Here is a 22,062-nt window from a genome sequence, read left to right as displayed (position 1 = left end):
TATAAGGTCACCCTACATCAAAGATAGAAGGGATTAAGGTTTCTGACACAAAAATATTAATAAAAGAGCCCATCACCATAGCAATTCATTGTATTTATTACTATATAAATTCACAGCACAAAAGTACAATACATTAGCTTTATACACTGAAGACAAGTGCTTACTTCTTTGGGATATTCCTGTGAGATTTGGATTTTTGGAGATCAGGTAATATATGTGGTTCTTTTTTATGCACATTTCTATCACAACTTAAATCATTAAGTAAATATGCATAAGATATTTCAATTATTCTTTCAAACATTGAACATACTACAGACATATCTCACACCTACACAGATAAGCGTCCCAGTCCCGTAAATCTCTAATCAATAACAAAAATAATTGCACAGATCTGATTTTTATGATTACCCAAAAATATAATTGATTTAGTTAAAATGATTTCTTCACAGTCATAAATAACTCCAAAATAACTTTCAAAAATGTCCTCAGTAGCAACTCTCAGAGATTTAAAGCTTTGTTAATTTTGTGATGTGCAGTTGGGCCAAATTCATCATTTGTAGCACAAGATGACGCTTACAATTATTTTCCATAATGATCTTATTCATTGAAACGCTACACATTTAATTTGTCAATGACTAAACCCAGTGCAGCTGAATTGGAGACGAAGGAGGAATGACTTATTCTACACGGGGATCATTTGGATCTGAAATGCTCCTCAAACACTTTGAATGTTGAGTTCATCACCACTCATCCAGGCAAGACCTGATTGTCATTCCACCCATTCAACCCTATCAAACTCACCACTGCTGACATCGTAAGCAAGCAGATTTTATATGATCTGCCTTTGTATGATCTGCCTGTCATATTGAAATGGCCTTAGCTTTCAGTGGGGGTTCAGTGACTACGCAAGACATAAACATAACTCTCAACTATCAGTCAAATCGTTTTTGATTTGTGCTGCATCCATAACCAGAATGAGGAGGTGGTCTGCAAACGAGGACAGGAACCGATCCGATAACCCAGCCCACTGCTGTCCCTCCCTGACTTGATGATAGGATGGTCAACCGAGACCACTGACCCCTAACACAGAGGCGGAGTTGATTCACAGATTAGCCGCGGGCTGATTGGTCACCCTGCGCCCGGGTCCGGCCAGGGGGCGGTCCCGCTCCTCCCACAGGGTGACCCCGTCGCAGGCGCAGATCTGCTTGGGGTTCTGGAAGAGACTGGCAGAGCGAGCGATGATCCCACAGGCCAGCCTGCATTCGGAGAGACACGCAGTCAGTCAGGTAAACACCCTCACACACACATACACATATATATTGAGTGAGAGAGTAAGAGAGAGAGAGAGCTGGTCCTGTGATGCTTTCTACTGATGTATCTCAGTAATGTCACAGGAGGCTGTCGTTATGGAGAGGGATGCACATCCTTCAAAACTCAGACCTGCAGCAGGGCTCTCCAACTCAGTTCCTGGAAGCCCACCATGTCCTCTGGTTTGCCTTCCAACTGGAGCTCTCAACCTAGCCCTCAAGACAGGTCACAAAGCGGGCTCTCACCTCTGCCCTGAGTTCCCTGTCCGTTTTGAGAGAGGATGTCCCCCCAGACCCAGGTCGTCCTCCCCGGAGTCCACCACCAGCGAACGTCCAATCACGTCCCACACCTGAGAGAGCGGCCACAGAGGAGAGAGGAAATACACAAGACTCGTATCAACACACAAAATCGCACCCTGCTCTGACCAGCTTAATTTCCGCACTGTATTGCAGAGGCCTGTCAAATTACCATCAGCCTGCTGCCTTGGTTGCCTGTATCAGGCCCAGCTTGATTGCTAAGGCCAAGGTACCAGAATCTGCTGTGTCCAGACAGCTTAGAAATGTGGCAGAGGAACTGAACGACAAGATGGACATGGCTTTCCATCAAAGTGCGGGTTGCTTTGCCTGAGACGATTGAGGGGGTTTTCAAAACGTGAACTCACAAGGCTGCACCATGTGACTAAGGTAAGCAATAGAAGACTCTGCCTGCACTACCGAGAGGATTCGTAGGATGGCGCCTGAAGAGACAGAGAGTGGTACAGCCCTGCTCTGTGACCTGTGTGTGGGCTGCAGCTGGGAATTAGCCAGATTACAGGAGAAGGGCAAGTAAGAAAGTAGCATGTGAAGCAGGCTCTGTGCGCGAGGAGAGGGCTAGTACCTTGACCTGAGGATCGTCCAGTCTGAAGGAGGCTCTACCATCAGAACCTGCTGTAATATTCCCCAGGTCTCCCACGTGCTGTAATACACAAACACACATACTGCAATACATGTGCACACACTATTGTATTACTGCAACTTCTCCTATGCTTCTTGTGTCTGGTAATAAATAAATAATAATAATGCACAGTGATACACAGGAGAGAAAAGACACACACACAGTGCATTCAAAGGGGTTGGGAAGTACACTGTCCAGCTGGCAGCAGTGAGAGGAGTGCTGTGCTGTACCCGCTCTGTGTCCTGGGGGCCTCCATGCTCCTTCCCGTGAGGGTTGAAGTGCTCTCCGCAGCTGGGGGAGAAGACGCAGGGCGTCAGGGCAGTGATTTTCTGAGGCCTGGAGGGCCAGTGGAGGCCAGAGGCCGATCCTAACGACACTTCACAGGTAGTGTCTTGCCACACATCGGAGTGGAGTTAAGCTCTTGGTCTTAGTGTCTGAATGGACGTGCCTATGAGTGCGTGTGTATGTATGTGGGGGGTGGGGTGTGCATGCATGTGATTGTGTCTGAGTGTGTATGTATGTGTGTGTGCATATCTGCGTGCAGGCAAGCGTGTGTGTGAGGCTGTGTTTGAGTGCACATGCTTGCTTGTGAGTTTTTCTACCTGTTTGTGTGTGTGTGTGTGTGTGTGTGTGTGTGAGTGCTCATGCATGTGTGTGAATGAGTCTGTGTGTGTCTGAGCAAGTCTGTGTACCTGAGACAGTCTTGGGTCAGGTCTCCCAGCTCATGGATGTGCAGCCCGTGGGTTCCTGGCTGCAGCCCGTCAATTGTCCCATCAATCAGGCAGCGGTGCTCGGAGACCTGCAGGAAGCGCACCACCCCCTGCACTGGCCCTGCTCCCGCCAGCATCGCCACCGCAACACCCAGGTCTGCAGCACAAAACAATGTGATGACTGCACTGGGCAAATCTGTGTGACACCAGTGTAGATATTGGACACAGACAGGCTAAGAAAGACACTGCCTAGTTGCTCAACGGTTAGGTAGGGTGAGCTGGGGGTGGCGGGGACTCCAGACAGCACCTCTGCAACCAGGAACAGCACTGCAAAAACTTGGATCAAACGGTTTATAAATTGTTGGCCAAATCCAGTAAAAGCAACTATTGACAACTGCCCAAAAGCGCAGTGCAGGGAGCCCCACTTTAACCCCTGTACCTAATTACGATCCTCCCAAAATCTCTGAAATAACTCAAAAGTGGACCTTGCTCGGAAACGCCCATGCCCTTGAGCACCGCCCGCCGCCCCGTGCTCTCTATCAGGTCCTGCACCTCCCGCGAAGTCAGCGCCGCCTCCACCAGCACGGCCCCCTGCTGCAGGTCGATATCCACTGACCGCACGCCTGCAAGAGACGAGAGTGAGATCTCTGTTTTGATCCAGGGAGGGGGCAGCAGGTATCGCACTAAAGCCAAAATTAAAGTGTGTTTGGGAAAGGAATTACACCAGCCGAGGAAGCATCAGGAGAGCAGCTTCAGAACTGGCTTTCAATCTCTACTGTTTTACCCCCCCAAAAAACACACACGCTTATTACTTATTTTAGTGTTATTCCTAAACCCAATATTAAATTGTGTTTGTTTCTGTTTGGCGCCGCCTCTTGGCCGAGCACGACGTCCACCCCACCTGGCACCCCGTCCAGCACGGATCTGATCTTCTGGACGCAGCTGTCACAGCTCATCTGCACCGCGAACTCGAGCTGTCAGGGACGAAGGGAGAGAGAGAATGAGAGAGAGAGGAGGGGGTGGCAAGACTGCGCTAACAGGACTCGGCAGCTGCGGCCACGACTAAGTTTAGACACACGGGTATTGCCCTCAACTTGAAGTCTTAAAACCACCCCATAAAAAAAGCGCCTGACAAAATAACACCAAATAATAACAACCATAAATATGGACTCTGAATGAACACACTAGCAGTGCTCAATCAGTTACAAAAGTGCAGTTTAATTGCTCTTTTTGTGTTCTTTCTTTCTCTTCATAACTTTACCACTAAAGTATAAAAAGCTGTCTGCCACGTGCCTTACTTTCTGCTGTGGTGTGTTGCCACTTCCCAGTTATAATGAATAAATAAATACATAAAGACAAGAGATGAATGTATTTGAGAGTGTTGCTCTAGCTTGACATGTTTCAATGTTGAGGATGTAATCGTTGATTTCCCAAGCAAGCAGACACCTGATAAAGAGCAGACTCCGCAATTCTTCATAAAATGCCTGAGTGAAATAAATATATTAGGGTAATACTACTGATAATACAGTTATATGTTACACAATTTCGAAGGTACCCAAAAAACTTGTGACTGTGACCTATACACACACAGCCATCAATCACCAGCAGCACAATAAACTGCACGATTGGTACTTTTTCACTTCTTTTACTTTGGTGTCTGTGTTCTCCTTTTATGTTCTCTACAGTGTAATGAATTGCACTGAAATTAAAATAATAATAATAATGTAGTTTTGTAGAACAGACCATTGATACAACGATGATTGCTTTCTATCATAATGACACTGAGACTAAGATCACTTTAGCCTCCCTGTAATAATAATATTAAATGAGTTCAACGATCTGTTCGCTTAACGTTTATATAGTAAAAACAACGCCTGTAGCTTAAGACACAGACATCTGTGGTGTCACAATTGGTAATACTACATTACTGACTCACTGTGTATTCATATTTACACCACGCTAAACCCTTTTTATATATAGTTTTAGAGACCTTGCTACAGCTCTCCGCTTTCTTCGCCATGTTTGCGTACCACTCTGCCTTCCCCCGACACACGTCCGGCGCAGGTGAGGGCGCAGCGCAGCAGGCAGCCATGATGGTGAGGTCAGAGGCTGCTGTAGTCACCGCACGCCATCTTGTGGCCCTGACGTTGCATTACATCGATTAATGCTGGAATTTAATCAAACACCACTTTTCACCACTCAACCACTTTTTAAGCATTCAAACGTAAAGGTTGTCCATTGCGTATGATTTGATATTTAGGCACAAGTTGGGTTATAATGGTTAAATTAGTGAGGATGAATAATAATTATTTGTAATTATAAAAAGTACAGGAGGGGAAATAATTTCACTAACACAGGTCAAACTGTATAGTATGATTTTTGGTATTGATGATTTTACCCTTTTAATGTTGTGTTATGTAAAATACTGTGTGTTACTAAATGTTAGACCACTTGCATAAAGACAGCTGCTTAATTATTATTACATTTCTTAGTAGATGCTCATTGTCATGTATTCATCCCACACTTCACCAGATGCACCTCCAGAGTTCACAGTCTCGTGAATTTTCCTCCTGGTTTTCAGCAATGCTTTGCCTTGTTAATTCTAGTTAATGATTCATTATCACATACACCTGTTCTCCATAGCCCATGCCCTTTAGAATGAACTTACCAAAAAATATATAATAATAATAATAATAATAATAATAATAATAATAATAATAATAATAATAATAATAATAATAATAATAATTCAGCCTAGTAAAAGGAAAAGCAGAAAAAAAACTGTTGTAGGAATTCCAAATAAAAATAATAAAACACAACTGAAACCAGATTGTTAGGGATATCTGTGCTTTAATATTTCATTAAAAAGTGTTTATAAAAATAAGTTTCCGACAAGGGTTTTTCACACACAACTACACAAAGCAATGTTTTCTTTGTTTAAAATCTTAAACTGGAAGGTGAGGATTCTTTGTGTTCCTGGAAAAGGTGAATGGGTTCATCACAAATAGGTCAAAAAGGGGAGGGGCTTGAAGGATCAGGGGTTGCCAGGGAGATGGTACTGGTCCTCTCCAAAGGTCCGTAATGATTGGCAGAAGGTTGTCTTGTGGGCGGGGACAAGGTCCTGGCCTAGGGTTGGAGGGTAGAGGAAGCGACCTGGGGAGACAGCGTCGACTCTGAGAGACAGAGACAGAGAGGTGGTGAAAGGGTGGTGGGAGATTAGGGAGAACAGATGGGGAAAGTAAAACCAGAATGGAAGAGAAGAAAAGGACACATTGTTGAAGTCCAACATATTGATTTTTATTAACTCCCCTTCTTGTATCATTTTCCAACCAGTTTTGGCTCCGACTGTTATGGTGTGAGAAAGATTTACAAAACATAAGACCCCTGAGCAAATGGTGTCACTAATGTTTTTCGATGGTTGCACCATTACATTGTCTGCATGTTTAATAATAAAGTTTAGGAGGAGGAGAACCAACCCCTCATCATGCTTCACTCTGCTCCAAGCACATCCAATGAGATACACCCTTACATACACACACTATCATGAAATACCACTTGGATAGTTCCTTTCCCCTAGGTCAGTAGCTCACTTCCATAGCACTACAACCTGCTCTGACATCTTCCTCCTATTGGCCAGGCCCTCGTTCCCTCAGCCAAGTGGGTTAAGGCCAAAATAACTCCATTACTTCAATCACTACTTCTTCCACCTGCTTCTAAAGGGGGTTGTCTGAACTAGTGAATGGTTTTACTGAAAACAACCAGCTATAAGATTTAGGCTGCAGAGGCCTTTACCTGTAGAGCCTCTCAGGAGCCCAGTGATTCACACTCTTAAGGTCGTACAGAGCTCTTTGGATGCTTGTTGTAGATCCTGAGGTGAGGGTCAACTACAGCCAATGTGGTCCTTACCATGATGCGATGCTTTTGTGTCAGGATCTCAAGGCAAACACTTATTTGGGTTTTTAGTATTTTTTTGGTTATAACCCGTAAGCAACAGGCCGTGTGACCCTACCGAAGCAATCATGAATAACCTTGAGTGAACACTACATAGACTGTCACTTTGCCTGGAAAGAGGTGGAGGAGAGTGCCAAAGGAATTTAAGAATGCCTTGACACAGAATATATCTGTATGTGGTTGGGTTGTTGCTGTAGCTCGGGGTCACACATAGCATTTGGAGTTGAGTCTCCATTCTTCTGCTGAGTCTAAAGATTGAAGCCAAGGGTTGGATGTATCCTGCCCCTTCTATAGGACTGTATGGTTTCCCAGCCAATTTGTAGTAGGTTGTTTTAACTATCCTATAACCATTCTAACTCTATTAGCTATAACTATGCTTTGCCTTGTCTACAGAAGCAAGGACGCTACTGCTGTTCTGTCTTTAGACTGGCCCATGCCTCCTATTCTCACCTCATACACCCACATGTATTTCTCATATTCTTCCCCTTGGGTTTATTATTCAAACCATATACTCTGCTCTAATATAGCTTTGTTTCAATCCTTGACTAGTATGCCAGCTAAGTTTCTGAGATCAACTTATATGTCATGTAAGGAGGGAGTACATGTGCTGGCAGGGAGTGATGCTCTAATTGCTTCCCATGTTGGGTTTGTGTTGTGCAACTAAAGGGAATTGTGTTTTTTTGAAGCACGTGCAAGTCAATTCAGAGCCTGCAGAAAGGAAAATACCTGCAAACCAGAGAGGGATTTGGTATGTTTTATTTGTTATCTTCACCAGCTATTTCAGAAGAGTTTGCCAGACCACCCCCACAGCTGGAGGCTACACAAACGATTGCCGGAGGAGGCTGGGCGTGTACCTTATCTCGTTGTAACACTCTTCTTCCTCCTTTCCACTCCTCCACTTCCTCTCTCGCCCGGAGCGATGGAGCCACAGGACCAGGGCCAGAAGAGCCAGCAGGACGAGGGCCATGGAGAGAGTGAGCAGCACTCCCTGCAGGATCCCGGGGGCTCGGTGGGGGGCTGAGATGGGCAGAGAGAAGAGCAATCAGTCCACACGGAGATGCCTCTTTGCGCTAAAGACCTTTGGTGGGCAACCTTCCAAACATTGTGTTGTCCCTGCTTATAAAAAAATCTATGGCATAGAAAGAGTATACAAAAGAGTGACTATTGTACAGAGAGAACATCTTTCTTACAACACTGTTGACTGTGGTAGGTTAAACTTAACTAGCCACATTACCATTGCTGGTGATTTGCCTTTAATTTTGTGCTGTGTGGCTTTGTGTTTAAGTTGCATAATAGGAGAAGGAGAAGGAGAAGGAGAATCAAGTACAAAATCAAAAAAGAACAGCAGAAAATGCAGCGTAAACGTTATATATAACCCGTGATGGAATATTAGGCCTGTTGAAATGTACTGAATCTTATTTGTGGGGTCATGGTTAATGCACATATCCAATTTCAATCTTGCAGCCCACTGAGATGAGGGAGGGACACTCATTATCATATGTTGCCCACCACTGATCAAGCAGAAAGATAAAAATCAAGCCATTGGAAAGCTCAGATAAACAGATTAATATTTGAAAAGAGGCAATGTGTGTGTCTGATTGCGTACCCAGGTAACATTTCTTTCTGGCAGCATTGTGCAAGGCTGTAGTTTGGAAAAGTTTGGGTTTGGAAAAATCAGAGGTCAGAAACTGTTGTGGAAACACACAGGGTCGATAATATTCTCTGATAGTTTCACAGATATGTGGTCTGGACATATCTGGCCTTTTAATACTGTGACAGGGTGAGCTCCTCCCCCTGCTGCGTGGACTTCTTCTGGGAGTCTTAATTGATTGATACATACACTCACCTAAAGGATTATTAGGAACACCATACTAATACTGTGTTTGACCCCCTTTCGCCTGCAGAACTGCCTTAATTCTTCGTGGCATTGATTCAACAAGGTGCTGAAAGCATTCTTTAGAAATGTTGGCCCATATTGATAGGATAGCATCTTGTAGTTGATGGAGATTTGTGGGATGCACATCCAGGGCACGAAGCTCCCGTTCCACCACATCCCAAAGATGCTCTATTGGGTTGAGATCTGGTGACTGTTGGGGCCAGTTTAGTACAGTGAACTCATTGTCATGTTCAAGAAACCAATTTGAAATGATTCGACCTTTGTGACATGGTGCATTATCCTGCTGGAAGTAGCCATCAGAGGATGGGTACATGGTGGTCATAAAGGGATGGACATGGTCAGAAACAATGCTCAGGTAGGCCGTGGCATTTAAACGATGCCCAATTGGCACTAAGGGGCCTAAAGTGTGCCAAGAAAACATCCCCCACACCATTACACCACCACCACCAGCCTGCACAGTGGTAACAAGGCATGATGGATCCATGTTCTCATTCTGTTTATGCCAAATTCTGACTCTGAATGTCTCAACAGAAATCGAGACTCATCAGACCAGGCAACATTTTTCCAGTCTTCAACTGTCCAATTTTGGTGAGCTTGTGCAAATTGTAGCCTCTTTTTCCTATTTGTAGTGGACATGAGTGGTACCCGGTGGGGTCTTCTGCTGTTGTAGCCCATCCGCCTCAAGGTTGTACGTGTTGTGGCTTCACAAATGCTTTGCTGCATACCTCGGTTGTAACGAGTGGTTATTTCAGTCAAAGTTGCTCTTCTATCAGCTTGAATCAGTTGGCCCATTCTCCTCTGACCTCTAGCATCAACAAGGCATTTTCGCCCACAGGACTGCCGCATACTGGATGTTTTTCCCTTTTCACACCATTCTTTGTAAACCCTAGAAATGGTTGTGCGTGAAAATCCCAGTAACTGAGCAGATTGTGAAATACTCAGACCGGCCCGTCTGGCACCAACAACCATGCCACGCTCAAAATTGTTTAAATCACCTTTCTTTCCCATTCAGACATTCAGTTTGGAGTTCAGGAGATTGTCTTGACCAGGACCACACCCCTAAATGCATTGAAGCAACTGCCATGTGATTAGTTGGTTAGATAATTGCATTAATGAGAAATTGAACAGGTGTTCCTAATAATCCTTTAGGTGAGTGTATATGGTTAGTCAATCAGTCAATTATCCCCCTGGGCCGTCACCACACCCAATTTAAGGAGCCTCTCTTCAGACAAGAGAAGGGTCTGAGAGAAAGTGAGGGAGAACTGAGAACTACTGACTTGGGGCGCATTTACGTTTAATTGTTTCAAGCCCATGTGATGGTGTTTTTTTTTGTCTGTTTATTTAATTAAATGTTTTGTCCAGCATGTGGTAACTCCTTCTACAATTCGTCACAGGAAGATGATGGGGCGGTGTCAGTCACTCACCACTGTGCACCGCCAGGTTAACCAGGCAGCTCTGAGTTCCCAGCGGGTTTGAGACTGAGCAGCGGTACAGCCCTGAGTTCTGTGCAGAGATGTTGAGGATTCGTACAGTTCCTTTCAGATCACCTGTGACAACGAAGAAGGGGGGGAGGGAAAAGGTGCAAATAGCAACATATATCTATATATATATATATATCTATATATATATATATATATATATATATATATATATATATATATATATATATATATATATATATATATATATATATATATAGTCCAACTCTTTTCCCATACATTTAACATTCACTATTCTAAATATATACCTTTTTAAATATGATCTGGCACTAGTGTCCTGACTATACACTACTGTAAGGGTACTGAGTGTGAAAAAATGAAATGTACATAGTCAATATCCTACTGCCAATTCAGCAGTATACACTCACCTAAAGGATTATTAGGAACACCATACTAATACTGTGTTTGACCCCCTTTCACCTTCAGAACTGCCTTAATTCTACGTGGCATTGATATCAGCTTGAATCAGTCGGCCCATTCTCCTCTGACCTCTAGCATCAACAAGGCATTTTCGCCCACAGGACTGCCGCATACTGGATGTTTTTCCCTTTTCACACCATTCTTTGTAAACCCTAGAAATGGTTGTGCGTGAAAATCCCAGTAACTGAGCAGATTGTGAAATACTCAGACCGGCCCGTCTGGCACCAACAACCATGCCACGCTCAAAATTGCTTAAATCACCTTTCTTTCCCATTCAGACATTCAGTTTGGAGTTCAGGAGATTGTCTTGACCAGGACCACACCCCTAAATGCATTGAAGCAACTGCCATGTGATTGGTTGGTTAGATAATTGCATTAATGAGAAATTGAACAGGTGTTCCTAATAATCCTTTAGGTGAGTGTATATATACTTGAAATTCAGCACGAGTAAACTTCTAATTCTCTAATTCTAATTCTAATTCTAATTCTAATTCTAATTCTAATTCTAATTCTAATTCTAATTCTAATTCTAATTCTAATTCTCATTCTCATTCTCTAAGTCTCTAATTCTAATTCTAATTCTTCTAAAGTGCATGTGTGAAGGCAGGCCAGGATTGTCCAGGAGGCACCTGATGGTGAGTTTGCATTTGTCCAGACTGCTCCCTGGCACTGTGAGAGAAAGTCTGGTGCACCTGAGATGGCAGCTCTTGTTGGTACTTTCCAAGTGGTCTGGTTCCCACCCAGCCAACACATTGGGCTCGGGCAGGACGTATAGTGAGGCTGTATTTTATTTTTGACAAACTTGACGTGAGAGAAATGTTGCACAAATGGACTGCCCTGAGCTGTCGAGCTGTTCATGCTCTCTGTGCATTGCATGTTGTCAATGTTGTCAACAAAGTTGTTGGGAAGCACATCATTGGTCCCTATCTATTGAACAAAGCACATCAAGCGCAGTTGTATAATTGTTCATGCATATATACAGTATACTTTGTTTCTTTAATTTCTAATTGTACTTAAACTCTTTATTCTGTGTGTTCTGAGTCTGTCATCTGTCACATATTGTTTCTTTGCAACATAGTTATTGATGTCAATTTATAAGGTTGTTTAGGTAACTTTTGACACCATCCCTTGGATTCTACAAACTTACATTGTCCCAGCATCACTTCATTCTGTGTTTACCACCGTGGTAATTGCTGAGCTGGGCAGGAGCTCTTACCTTCCATGTTAGTGGGCAGAGCGAGCTGATCCGGCTCCAGTTTGTCCCAGCGCAGCTCCGGGATGGGGACGCCCTCCTCCACATAGCAGGACAGGGTCATACTGCCGCCTTCGTCTGAATGGCCGTCTGACCGGCAGAGGGGAGGAGACGGTGGGGCTGCAGAGGAAGAGGAATTAGCAGAGGGGCAGAGCAAGCGTCCCATGACTTTTCATTTGGTGGAATTCAAAAAGAGAGCGTTGTGAAATGAGTATTCATATATTAAAATAACCTGTCAACATATTAAGAGAATGATAAAAATGCTTCAATTCTTCTGCATTGATCTTGCATATTTTATTGGTCATTACATTGTTTTGCTTTGTACAGGTACATGTGTGTAAATTGTATATGCAATCAAATGTGTTGGCTGTGTACTTCATATTGTGGTGTCCTGCAGTACATTAATACCACTATAGCCAGGGTGTGGAAAATTGTGGGAACCCCAGTACTATATAATCCATACAGGTGAAGCCACAGAGAGTTACCTAGGATGGTGAGGCAGAGCTCCCCAATCCCTGGGGAGCCTGGTTCGGGGGGGTTGCTGACGACACAGCGGTACGTTCCTGCGTCTGACAGCTGTGTGCTGTTGAGAATGATGTCAGCGCTCCAGGGCACGGCCACGAAAGCCACCCGGCCAATCAGGGCAGGGTTCTCAATCACCTGACCATGATCGTACACTATCACCTACGAGACAGGCAACTGACAAGGTCATGTCACAACAAAGTGTTCTTGGGCACTTGCAGATGTGAGAGACTGGAGTCCTGCGTGTTAGAATACATTCTTTATAAATCATTATTTTAATGCTTTCTTACATTCCAACTCCATAATCGAAACTCAGTATGCTTACAGTATCTTAGGTCAATGACGTTTGTACAGGGTAAGGCTTAGAGCATATCTAGCAGGTCATACATTTAATATTGTCTTGGTCAGTAGTGTAACTAACCTGCTACTGTCCGGTACTCCATAATGGTAAGACATCTGTTGCCGGTATGGTGTAGAAGTAAGAGACTATATGAAGAATTAAGAATGTGTAGCTATGTTGCATATTTTACAGGTATACATATCAAAGATATAATATATTATCAAATTATTGAAATCATTATTAGCATCAGTAAGTATACATTTTCAGTGACAATTATAAATATGCATGTCCCAACTGGCTAGAATCGCAACTGAAGGTGAAATTGAAGGCGGATTAATCGATACATTGAATATGGCTTTTAGCAAGGGGCAATGAAAATGGAGGTGCAATACAACACTTCCTAAAAATGTTCAAGTGAGTGTAAAGCAGGAGACAAATGTGCAGCTAACTGAACTAAACATAAAAATGAAAGATGAGCCACAGATAAACCAAGAAGCCACAGAAGGGCCAATTGGACAACCTGAGGAGGCACCTCTGGTCCTGTTACAAAAAAAATCCTCCAAAAACAAAGCATAAATACAGGGTGATATTTGATTGCTGAAAAACATTTTAGTGGTGCCCATCAGAAAATGTTTAGGTAAATCTAAAAGACAGACAAACATCTGAATAGTGCACATTACAGAACATGTATTGCGCTTTAACATACACTGAAATAGATTTAGTAATACATACAAATGTAAATAGTGCACTGTGCACATTGAAATAACAGCAATAACTAATAAACAGTTAAGGTAAAAACAACACCCACACCATAAATACTCATTACTGAAAATACTATATGACACATTAAAACACAAATTAATTACCTCAAACCCTGAGGTTGTTACAGTACAATACTATCAAAAATAATTAGCTGACAACTGTCAAACTACTGTAGTAGTAAACTACTTGCTAATCAATATCATCATTTGGATGGCAACTGGCAGTAGGCTAGCTATCAAAGTGATTTGTCCCTCCACCACAAAACCAGTCACATCACCTAAACTTTCAAAAATTAGATTATTACTTCATCTGATTGAGCTGGATTATTACTTTATAAATAATTTGTTAAAATATGTTAATTCCTCACAAAGGTATGACATTTAGTGCCACTACTTGGAATATACAAAATAGATGTTAAAGTTCCGGTGATATTGTCTTCATAAAATCCTCAGCAATATACACTTATATCCATCATATTTACATGAAAGTTAGGATGCATATCCCTGACATGTATGGCAAGCCAAATTATCATTTAGAGATATCTCTAAATCATTTCAAGATATCTTTAAATCATTTATAGATATCTGCAAATAATTTAGAGATATCTTAATAAGGTGCTTTTTAAAGATATCTCTAAATGATTTGCAGATATCTTTACATCATTTAAAGATATCTCTAAATCATTTAGAGATATTTCTAAATGTTAATTTGGCAAACCAAATCTGCCAAACTGTCATTAACATTAACATATATTTTACTTAAAATTACACTTAAATCATTTAGAGATATCTGCAAATCATTTAGAGATACCTGCAAATCATTTCAAGATATCTGCAAATCATTTAGAGATATCTTCAATTCCCTTCCTGTGGGTTAATGACAATTCGTCGTCCCCATCATTATATATTCTCCACATTTGTAACCATGAGTGCATGAGTGCATTCACTTATTGTAGACCCATAGAACACACATATTTGTATATATAGTATTATTATTATTATTATTATTATTATTATTTCTTGGCAGACGCCCTTATATATATATACACTCACCTAAAGGATTATTAGGAACACCATACTAATACTGTGTTTGACCCCCTTTCGCCTTCAGAACTGCCTTAATTCTACGTGGCATTGATTCAACAAGGTGCTGAAAGCATTCTTTAGAAATGTTGGCCCATATTGATAGGATAGCATCTTGCAGTTGATGGAGATTTGTGGGATGCACCTCCAGGGCACGAAGCTCCCGTTCCACCACATCCCAAAGATGCTCTATTGGGTTGAGATCTGGTGACTGTGGGGGCCAGTTTAGTACAGTGAACTCATTGTCATGTTCAAGAAACCAATTTGAAATGATTCGACCTTTGTGACATGGTGCATTATCCTGCTGGAAGTAGCCATCAGAGGATGGGTACATGGTGGTCATAAAGGGATGGACATGGTCAGAAACAATGCTCAGGTAGGCCGTGGCATTTAAACGATGCCCAATTGGCACTAAGGGGCCTAAAGTGTGCCAAGAAAACATCCCCCACACCATTACACCACCACCACCAGCCTGCACAGTGGTAACAAGGCATGATGGATCCATGTTCTCATTCTGTTTACGCCAAATTCTGACTCTACCGTCTGAATGTCTCAACAGAAATCGAGACTCATCAGACCAGGCAACATTTTTCCAGTCTTCAACTGTCCAATTTTGGTGAGCTTGTGCAAATTGTAGCCTCTTTTTCCTATTTGTAGTGGAGATGAGTGGTACCCGGTGGGGTCTTCTGCTGTTGTAGCCCATCCGCCTCAAGGTTGTACGTGTTGTGGCTTCACAAATGCTTTGCTGCATACCTCGGTTGTAACGAGTGGTTATTTCAGTCAAAGTTGCTCTTCTATCAGCTTGAATCAGTCGGCCCATTCTCCTCTGACCTCTAGCATCAACAAGGCATTTTCGCCCACAGGACTGCCGCATACTGGATGTTTTTCCCTTTTCACACCATTCTTTGTAAACCCTAGAAATGGTTGTGCGTGAAAATCCCAGTAACTGAGCAGATTGTGAAATACTCAGACCGGCCCGTCTGGCACCAACAACCATGCCACGCTCAAAATTGCTTAAATCACCTTTCTTTCCCATTCAGACATTCAGTTTGGAGTTCAGGAGATTGTCTTGACCAGGACCACACCCCTAAATGCATTGAAGCAACTGCCATGTGATTGGTTGGTTAGATAATTGCATTAATGAGAAATTGAACAGGTGTTCCTAATAATCCTTTAGGTGAGTGTATATATATATATACACACACACACACACACCTATTTTGTATTATGTATTATAATTAATGTTTTTACTCGATTCATTTATTTGAAACAATAACCTCAATAACTACGGTATATACAATTAGGCACGACAGCTGCACGGCACTTAAAATAGGTTGAATGCAAAAACTGTAAATCAGGTGGCGTAGTAGTTAGGAAATAGCACTGTAAACCGAGTGATCTGGGTTCAATTCTAGATTGCTGTGTATAATTATCTTACGTGTACATTATTATTATTAAAATATATAATTTCCTGCAATTAAACGGTATCAGAGTAAAAATAACAATTGGAAGATGATTAATAAGGATTAAATTATCCTAATTAGAATTGCGTTTCAATAACACGGTTGAGGGAACATGAACTAGTAGCTCATTAATATCCAGTTAGAGTGGATCATTATTCGAATTCAGCCAAACTTAATATAAGAAATCAATAATAATAATAATAATAATAATAATAATAATAATAATAATAATAATAATAAGAAGAAGAAGAAGAAGAAGAAGAAGAAGAAGGCACTGAATATGCACAGCATTTAACGCTTAAATGAAAGAATAACATAATAATAATGTAACTAAACAGGAATTGAACCCTAGTCATTCAATCCGCAGTGCTATTTCCTAACCACCGCACCACACCTTTTGCAGAAAACCTCTTTTAAGTAGCATGCAGCTGTCGTGACTAATTGTATAAAACGTAGTTATTGTTTCAAATAAATGTATCGAGTAAAAACATTAATTATAATACATAATATAAAATAGGTGTGTGTGTGTATTTATATATATATATATATATATATATATATATATATATATATATATATATATATATATATATTGGAAGTCGCCCTGGATAAGGGCGTCTGCTAAGAAATAATAATAATAATAATAATAATAATAATAATAATAATAATAATAATAATAATAATAATAATAATAATAATAATAATAATAATACTATATATACACATATGTGTGTTCTGTGGGTCTACAATAAGTGAATGCACTCATGCACTCATGGTTACAAATGTGGAGAATATATAATGATGGGGACGACGAATTGTCATTAACCCACAGGAAGTGATTTGCAGATATCTCTAAATGAACAGGAAGTCATTTGAAGATATCTCTAAATGATCTGCAGATATATTTAAATGATTTAGAGATATCTTTAAATCATGTAGAGATATCTCTAAATCATTTAAAGATATCTGCAAATAATTTAGAGATATCTTGAAATGATTTGCAGATATCTCTAAATGATTTGCAGATATCTTTAAATGATTTAGAGATATCTCTAAATATTTGAAGATATATTTAAATTAATTACAGATATCTCTAAATGATAATTTGGCTTGCCATAGACATGGGTGTTTTGACCTCACTCGAGACACTGGCTTGAGTCACAGATGAAATCCCCCTCTCTCTCCCTCTCGGGTTTACATGGTCTTAATTTATTAGACTAGAGACGAGCTGTTGTCTTGTGCCTTGTGCCTTTCACATCACTGATTGAACTACAAAGCCTTGAAGTGTTTTATCAAGTTAGGATTACAACATGATGTACAGAACTGAACAGTGTACAACAGACCCTCAACAATATAGAGAGCATAACGATAATAGGAAACAAAAGCGTTATGCATTGTAATTAACCATGAATCAGCAACTAACTGAAACCCACAATAAACAGACCAGTTATCTTGCTCTTTTAAAAGGTGACCATTCCAGGATATATTATTTCAGGCAGTAGCATTTTCACATAAACTGCTTGCTGTGGAAACGGGTGTGTTTCCGACTTTTTTGTGTTGTTGCAAAAATGTAATGCACCAATGATCACACTGCAGCAGCATTGAGAACTAGTCAGCAGCTCATTCATTCTGTCATTGCTCCTTAACATTTGGTTGGCTAGTTATCTGTTTAGATTGTATGTTTTGTTGATTTCAAAGCAAACTACTGATTCCAATTGAAAATTAGTTTGATAGCTTGTTGCATGCATTGAGATCACACACAGGCATCACTCAACACAACAGGTGAGGTGACATAATGAATAACATCTGATACAGGCCTCTGCCTTGCGCCTTCTTGTCCTTGTCCTCTTTTCTACACCTGACGGGTACTCATTTAAAAAATGCCATATCTCTGTCCACCTCAGCGCTGTCGCATCAACAGCACAGCTGTAACCTGTGCCTGGCGTGCCCCTCCCGCATTAGTTCAAGTTTTCGTGCCACATCAGTCACTCCACTCGCAGCCGGCATATTATGCGTAGGGCAAAAGCGCTTGGTTGTTGTTGTTTTTTTTTTCTGTGTAAAAAAAAATATTATTTATGTCAAATTTTAGGGGCCCTTTGATATTCTGAGGCCTTATGCGACTGCCTACTCCTACTCTGCCTGTACGTTGGGCCAGCCCTGCATAAATATGATCAGTAGATAGAGCTGGGTAGACATTACATGCCAAGTACAGTGTACAGGAATGATGCACTTCCTGTTTCAGAATGAGGTTTCGAATGCATACAAGCTTCTGCACGTACCTGTGAGGGAGTACCGGGGTCAGACAGAGGGGTCACTGTCCAGATGATGTTGAGCCGGGAGAGAGTTGCCATGGTAAAGAAAGAGCAAGGCAACACCACAGAGTCTCCATGGACCACCTCCACTGCTGTCTCTCGAACTGTGACCTTCACTCCATCAGCTGAGGAGAAAACAGTCACATGAAGGTGGTCACATGCAGTGCAGTCTGGGAGGAAGAACCGAAGGCCAGGCATTCTCCATCCCTATCCCTCTCTCCACCCCAGTCCTTCTCTCCATCCCTCTCTCCACCCCAGTTCTCTCATTCCATTCCTCCTTCACCCCAATCACCCATTCCATCCCACCCAGCAGCCAGCTCTGGTAGCCCCCCCGGCCGGAGCTCCATCCAGCCGAATGACTTCTTAAGTGTTTAGGGCTATATTATCTGCTGAGATTTAGCCAAAAAACTGTTTCAAAACTCATTGGACGGCGCTTCACAGTGCAGATGGACAATGACCCGAAGCATACTGCGAAAGCAACCCAAGACTTTTTAAGGCAAAGAAGTGGAATGTTCTGAAATGGCCAAGTCAATCACTTGACCTGAATCCAATTGAGTTGTATTTCACTTGCTGAAGGCAAAACGCCCCAAGAACAAGCAGGAACTACAGACAGCTGCAGTGCAGGCCTGGCAGAGCATCACCAGGGAAGAAACCCAGCATCTGGTGATGTCTATGGGTTCCAGACTTCAGGCAGTCATTGACTGCAAAGGATTTGCAACCAAGTATTGAAACTCACAATTTAATTCATGATTATGTTAGTTTGTCCAATTACTTTTGAGCCCCTAAAATTGGGGGGTCCACATATAAAAATGGGTGTAATTCCTACACCGTGCTACACTTAAAGCACATCTTAATTGTTTCCTTTCAAATCCATTGTGTTGGCGTACAGAGCCAAAATGTCACTGTGTCACTGTCCAAATATTTATGGCCCTAACTGTATATATTTCCCCCAGATCCCAGGATGGAAATATACTGGCCAGCGGGTAAGAAAATAAATCTGCCCTCGACACATTGGTAGATCAATAGCAATTATTTCCCCTCATGTTGCCCTGTAGTACGCTGACATCTATCTACATAAGCCCGCTGACCCAGTCTGGCCTGTTGCAGCTCTGGCTTCTGAAACTGATCACGGGCTTGGACAAACGCAATGCAGCAGGGGGTAAATGAAAAAATATCAAGAAATCCCCCCTGCAATGATATTTATAAATACATTTAGATTATTAATTTAACTGTTTTATGTCACCAGCTATGGCTTTTTCAGAGTTTGTGGAATTATTGATTCAAACCTAGGGAAAACTACAGTATGCATTCCTGTCATACAGCAGCCCACCGATCCCCTGGACTGTTCTGCACTCTTGATCTTATGCACTTTATTTTTATTTATGCTTTATTCTTCCTCATACTCCTAATTACTTATGCATTGTTTGCACTTCTATCTATTTACTGTAACTTCTCCTCTGCCTACTCCACCCTCTAGCACTTATATAGGACTTAACTGTATTATATGGGCATATGTTAGCTCACTTGGACTAGGATGTGTGCTGAATTTAAATTGTATGTTGCAGTGACTGTACTTACTGCACACCGTAATGTTTTGAAATTGTTTCTTGGTAAGAGTGTCTGCTAGGAAACCAATAATAAATACAAATTATTCCCATTTATTGAACCGAGTTTACTTAGGGAGAAAAGTCTGTTATCTGCTTTAAAATGTCTTTGTCTAATGTGAGAATTTCTAGTATTGATCAGCAACCATATTGAACTTATCCAAATTAATTAATTTTGCCTCATACTGCGACTGTCTGTATTCACCTTTCTTTCTGTGCCTTGAGAAGTCTGTGAAGTCAGATGGAGACTCAGTTCTCAAAGCATCTGTTTTCCCTGCCTTGACACTTTCAGGGGATGAGGGAAACACAGTTACATTGATGACAAACCTTCCTGTTGTTTCTGAAAGTTGTCTACAAAGTCACAGAAGTGGTGAGGTGGAATCTTACCAAAGGCTATGACATATTTACCTATTAACTATATTATTGATTATTCAGTCACTAATATAATCTGTTACACTTGTATATAAATCAGCATTTTATGAATATTCATTGATTATTCTAATTATTCCCTTATATAGACTCTTTGTTTGGTGTTGAGGTCTTGACCTATATATTCCAATACAACTTGCGAGAGGTGTTACAGGGGGGTTGAAAAATATTTTTATAATGCACTCATAAACATCTGTTGGAAAGCAGATATAGATTAAACTTTTGCTATAACTGCATAGTTTATTGCTTAAAACTTAATGAAGAGGTTGACATTGTCATATTTTTTAAATGTATCTCTCATACACTCTCTCTCTCTCTCTCCAGCTCCCTCCCCCTGCCTCTGTCTGTCTCATTAATTCATGAATTACTCCCCCCCTCACCCTTGACCCCTCTATGTCTTGGCACCCTGCTGGGCACATTGTACGTGTGGGAAATGATCATCACTACTGGTTAATGAGATATGACGGCTCATCTCAAGCACAAATAAACAGAAGGGGAGACAGAACAAAATATCCTATATGTAAAGACATAAAGAAAAGCACAGTGCATAAAAATCAACCTTTTGTCTTTGAAGTAATACTGGAGCCACACTCTAGGGTGATTTCTTGTGGTTTTGTATAGCTTTTATCTTTTTCATAGATTTTATTATAATAAATTGATACAGAGGACCGGGTCTCGATAAATTGCGGTAAAAGATAACTGAACTGTATTTTAGTTCAGTAAACCCCTGCTGTATTGGCATAGAGCTTCACTCACAACACTTTTTTGACCCATTATCATTCATAAGAATATAAAAACATAAAAAATTGACAAACGAGAGGATGCCATTCGACCCATCGTGCTCATTTGGTGTCCATTAGTAACTAAGTGATCCAAGGATCCTATCTAGTCCTATTCAGAAATGTTCCTACATTTTTGGCTTCAACCACATCGCTGGGGAGTTTGTTCCAGATTGTGATGACTCTCTGTGTGAAGAAGGTGCAGGTAGGTGCAGGTGTCTTCCAGTTACCCCTTGTAGCATTGAGGTGCATTGAGCTGAACCCCTCTGTTCAGGGTGAGAAGACACTGACCTGTGCCATTTTGGCTCAGAATAAATGCATTAATAAATAAAATTAATTAATCACTCACCATTTTTTAACAGGAAGTTTGTCAGACAGGTAGTCCAAAGAAATAACCCTACAGTACCTTCCATTGCTTAGAAAACATCTACAACTATCTCTCTCTCTCTCACACACACACACACTCCCGCACGTATGAACACACGCACGCACGCACACACACACACACACACACACACACACACACACACACATACTTTGCTCTCTCTTTCTCTCTCTCTTGCTCCATTTCGGATGCAGCAAATACATTGACTGGCAAAACATAATTAAGCTATTGAGTGGCCCAAACAGGCCCGCCTCCCCCTCTTTGTCTCCCTCTCTCTCTCTCTCTCTCTCTCTCTCTCTCTCTCGCTTTGTGTCAATTGTTTTAGTCTGTCTGCACAACATCCAGCCAGCAAGCTTGTCTTCAAAACAGGAATGCAAAGCGATTGCTAAGTCTTACCTTGTCCATGATGCCACA

General features: G+C 41.5%; 2 protein-coding genes across 4 annotated transcripts; both read right to left on the bottom strand.

The window, feature by feature from the left end:
• Positions 1-80: 80 nt before the first annotated feature.
• Positions 81-5,023, bottom strand: ccs (copper chaperone for superoxide dismutase). Of its 2 annotated transcripts, none has more exons than XM_066718761.1 (8): positions 4,942-5,023; positions 3,853-3,925; positions 3,437-3,574; positions 2,934-3,108; positions 2,472-2,532; positions 2,185-2,262; positions 1,554-1,657; positions 81-1,256 (listed from the first exon to the last, which is right to left on the bottom strand). In XM_066718761.1, the coding sequence occupies exons 1-8, from the start codon at positions 4,969-4,971 to the stop codon at positions 1,103-1,105; spliced, it is 813 nt and encodes a 270-aa protein (XP_066574858.1). In that variant the 5' UTR covers positions 4,972-5,023; the 3' UTR covers positions 81-1,102. The 2 variants fall into 2 exon arrangements, with proteins under 2 accessions (XP_066574858.1, XP_066574857.1); XM_066718760.1 differs by having other exon boundaries at positions 4,888-4,992.
• A 771-nt stretch (positions 5,024-5,794) lies between these two features.
• LOC136764111 (immunoglobulin superfamily member 11) lies at positions 5,795-21,739 on the bottom strand. 2 transcript variants are annotated; one of them, XM_066717931.1, is made up of 7 exons: positions 21,613-21,739; positions 18,419-18,576; positions 12,456-12,654; positions 11,935-12,090; positions 10,224-10,346; positions 7,757-7,919; positions 5,795-6,124 (listed from the first exon to the last, which is right to left on the bottom strand). In XM_066717931.1, exons 1-7 carry the CDS (start codon positions 21,674-21,676, stop codon positions 5,986-5,988), a joined length of 1,002 nt encoding a protein of 333 aa, XP_066574028.1. In that variant the 5' UTR covers positions 21,677-21,739; the 3' UTR covers positions 5,795-5,985. The 2 variants fall into 2 exon arrangements, with proteins under 2 accessions (XP_066574028.1, XP_066574030.1); XM_066717933.1 differs by lacking the exon at positions 5,795-6,124 and having other exon boundaries at positions 7,720-7,919.
• Between the last annotated feature and the right edge of the window lie 323 nt (positions 21,740-22,062).

This window comes from Amia ocellicauda, chromosome 12 (assembly GCF_036373705.1).
Source record: "Amia ocellicauda isolate fAmiCal2 chromosome 12, fAmiCal2.hap1, whole genome shotgun sequence".
Taxonomy (NCBI): Eukaryota; Metazoa; Chordata; class Actinopteri; order Amiiformes; family Amiidae; genus Amia; species Amia ocellicauda.
Note: the sequence above shows the minus strand (reverse complement) of the source record. Positions and strands in the feature narration are given on the sequence as shown.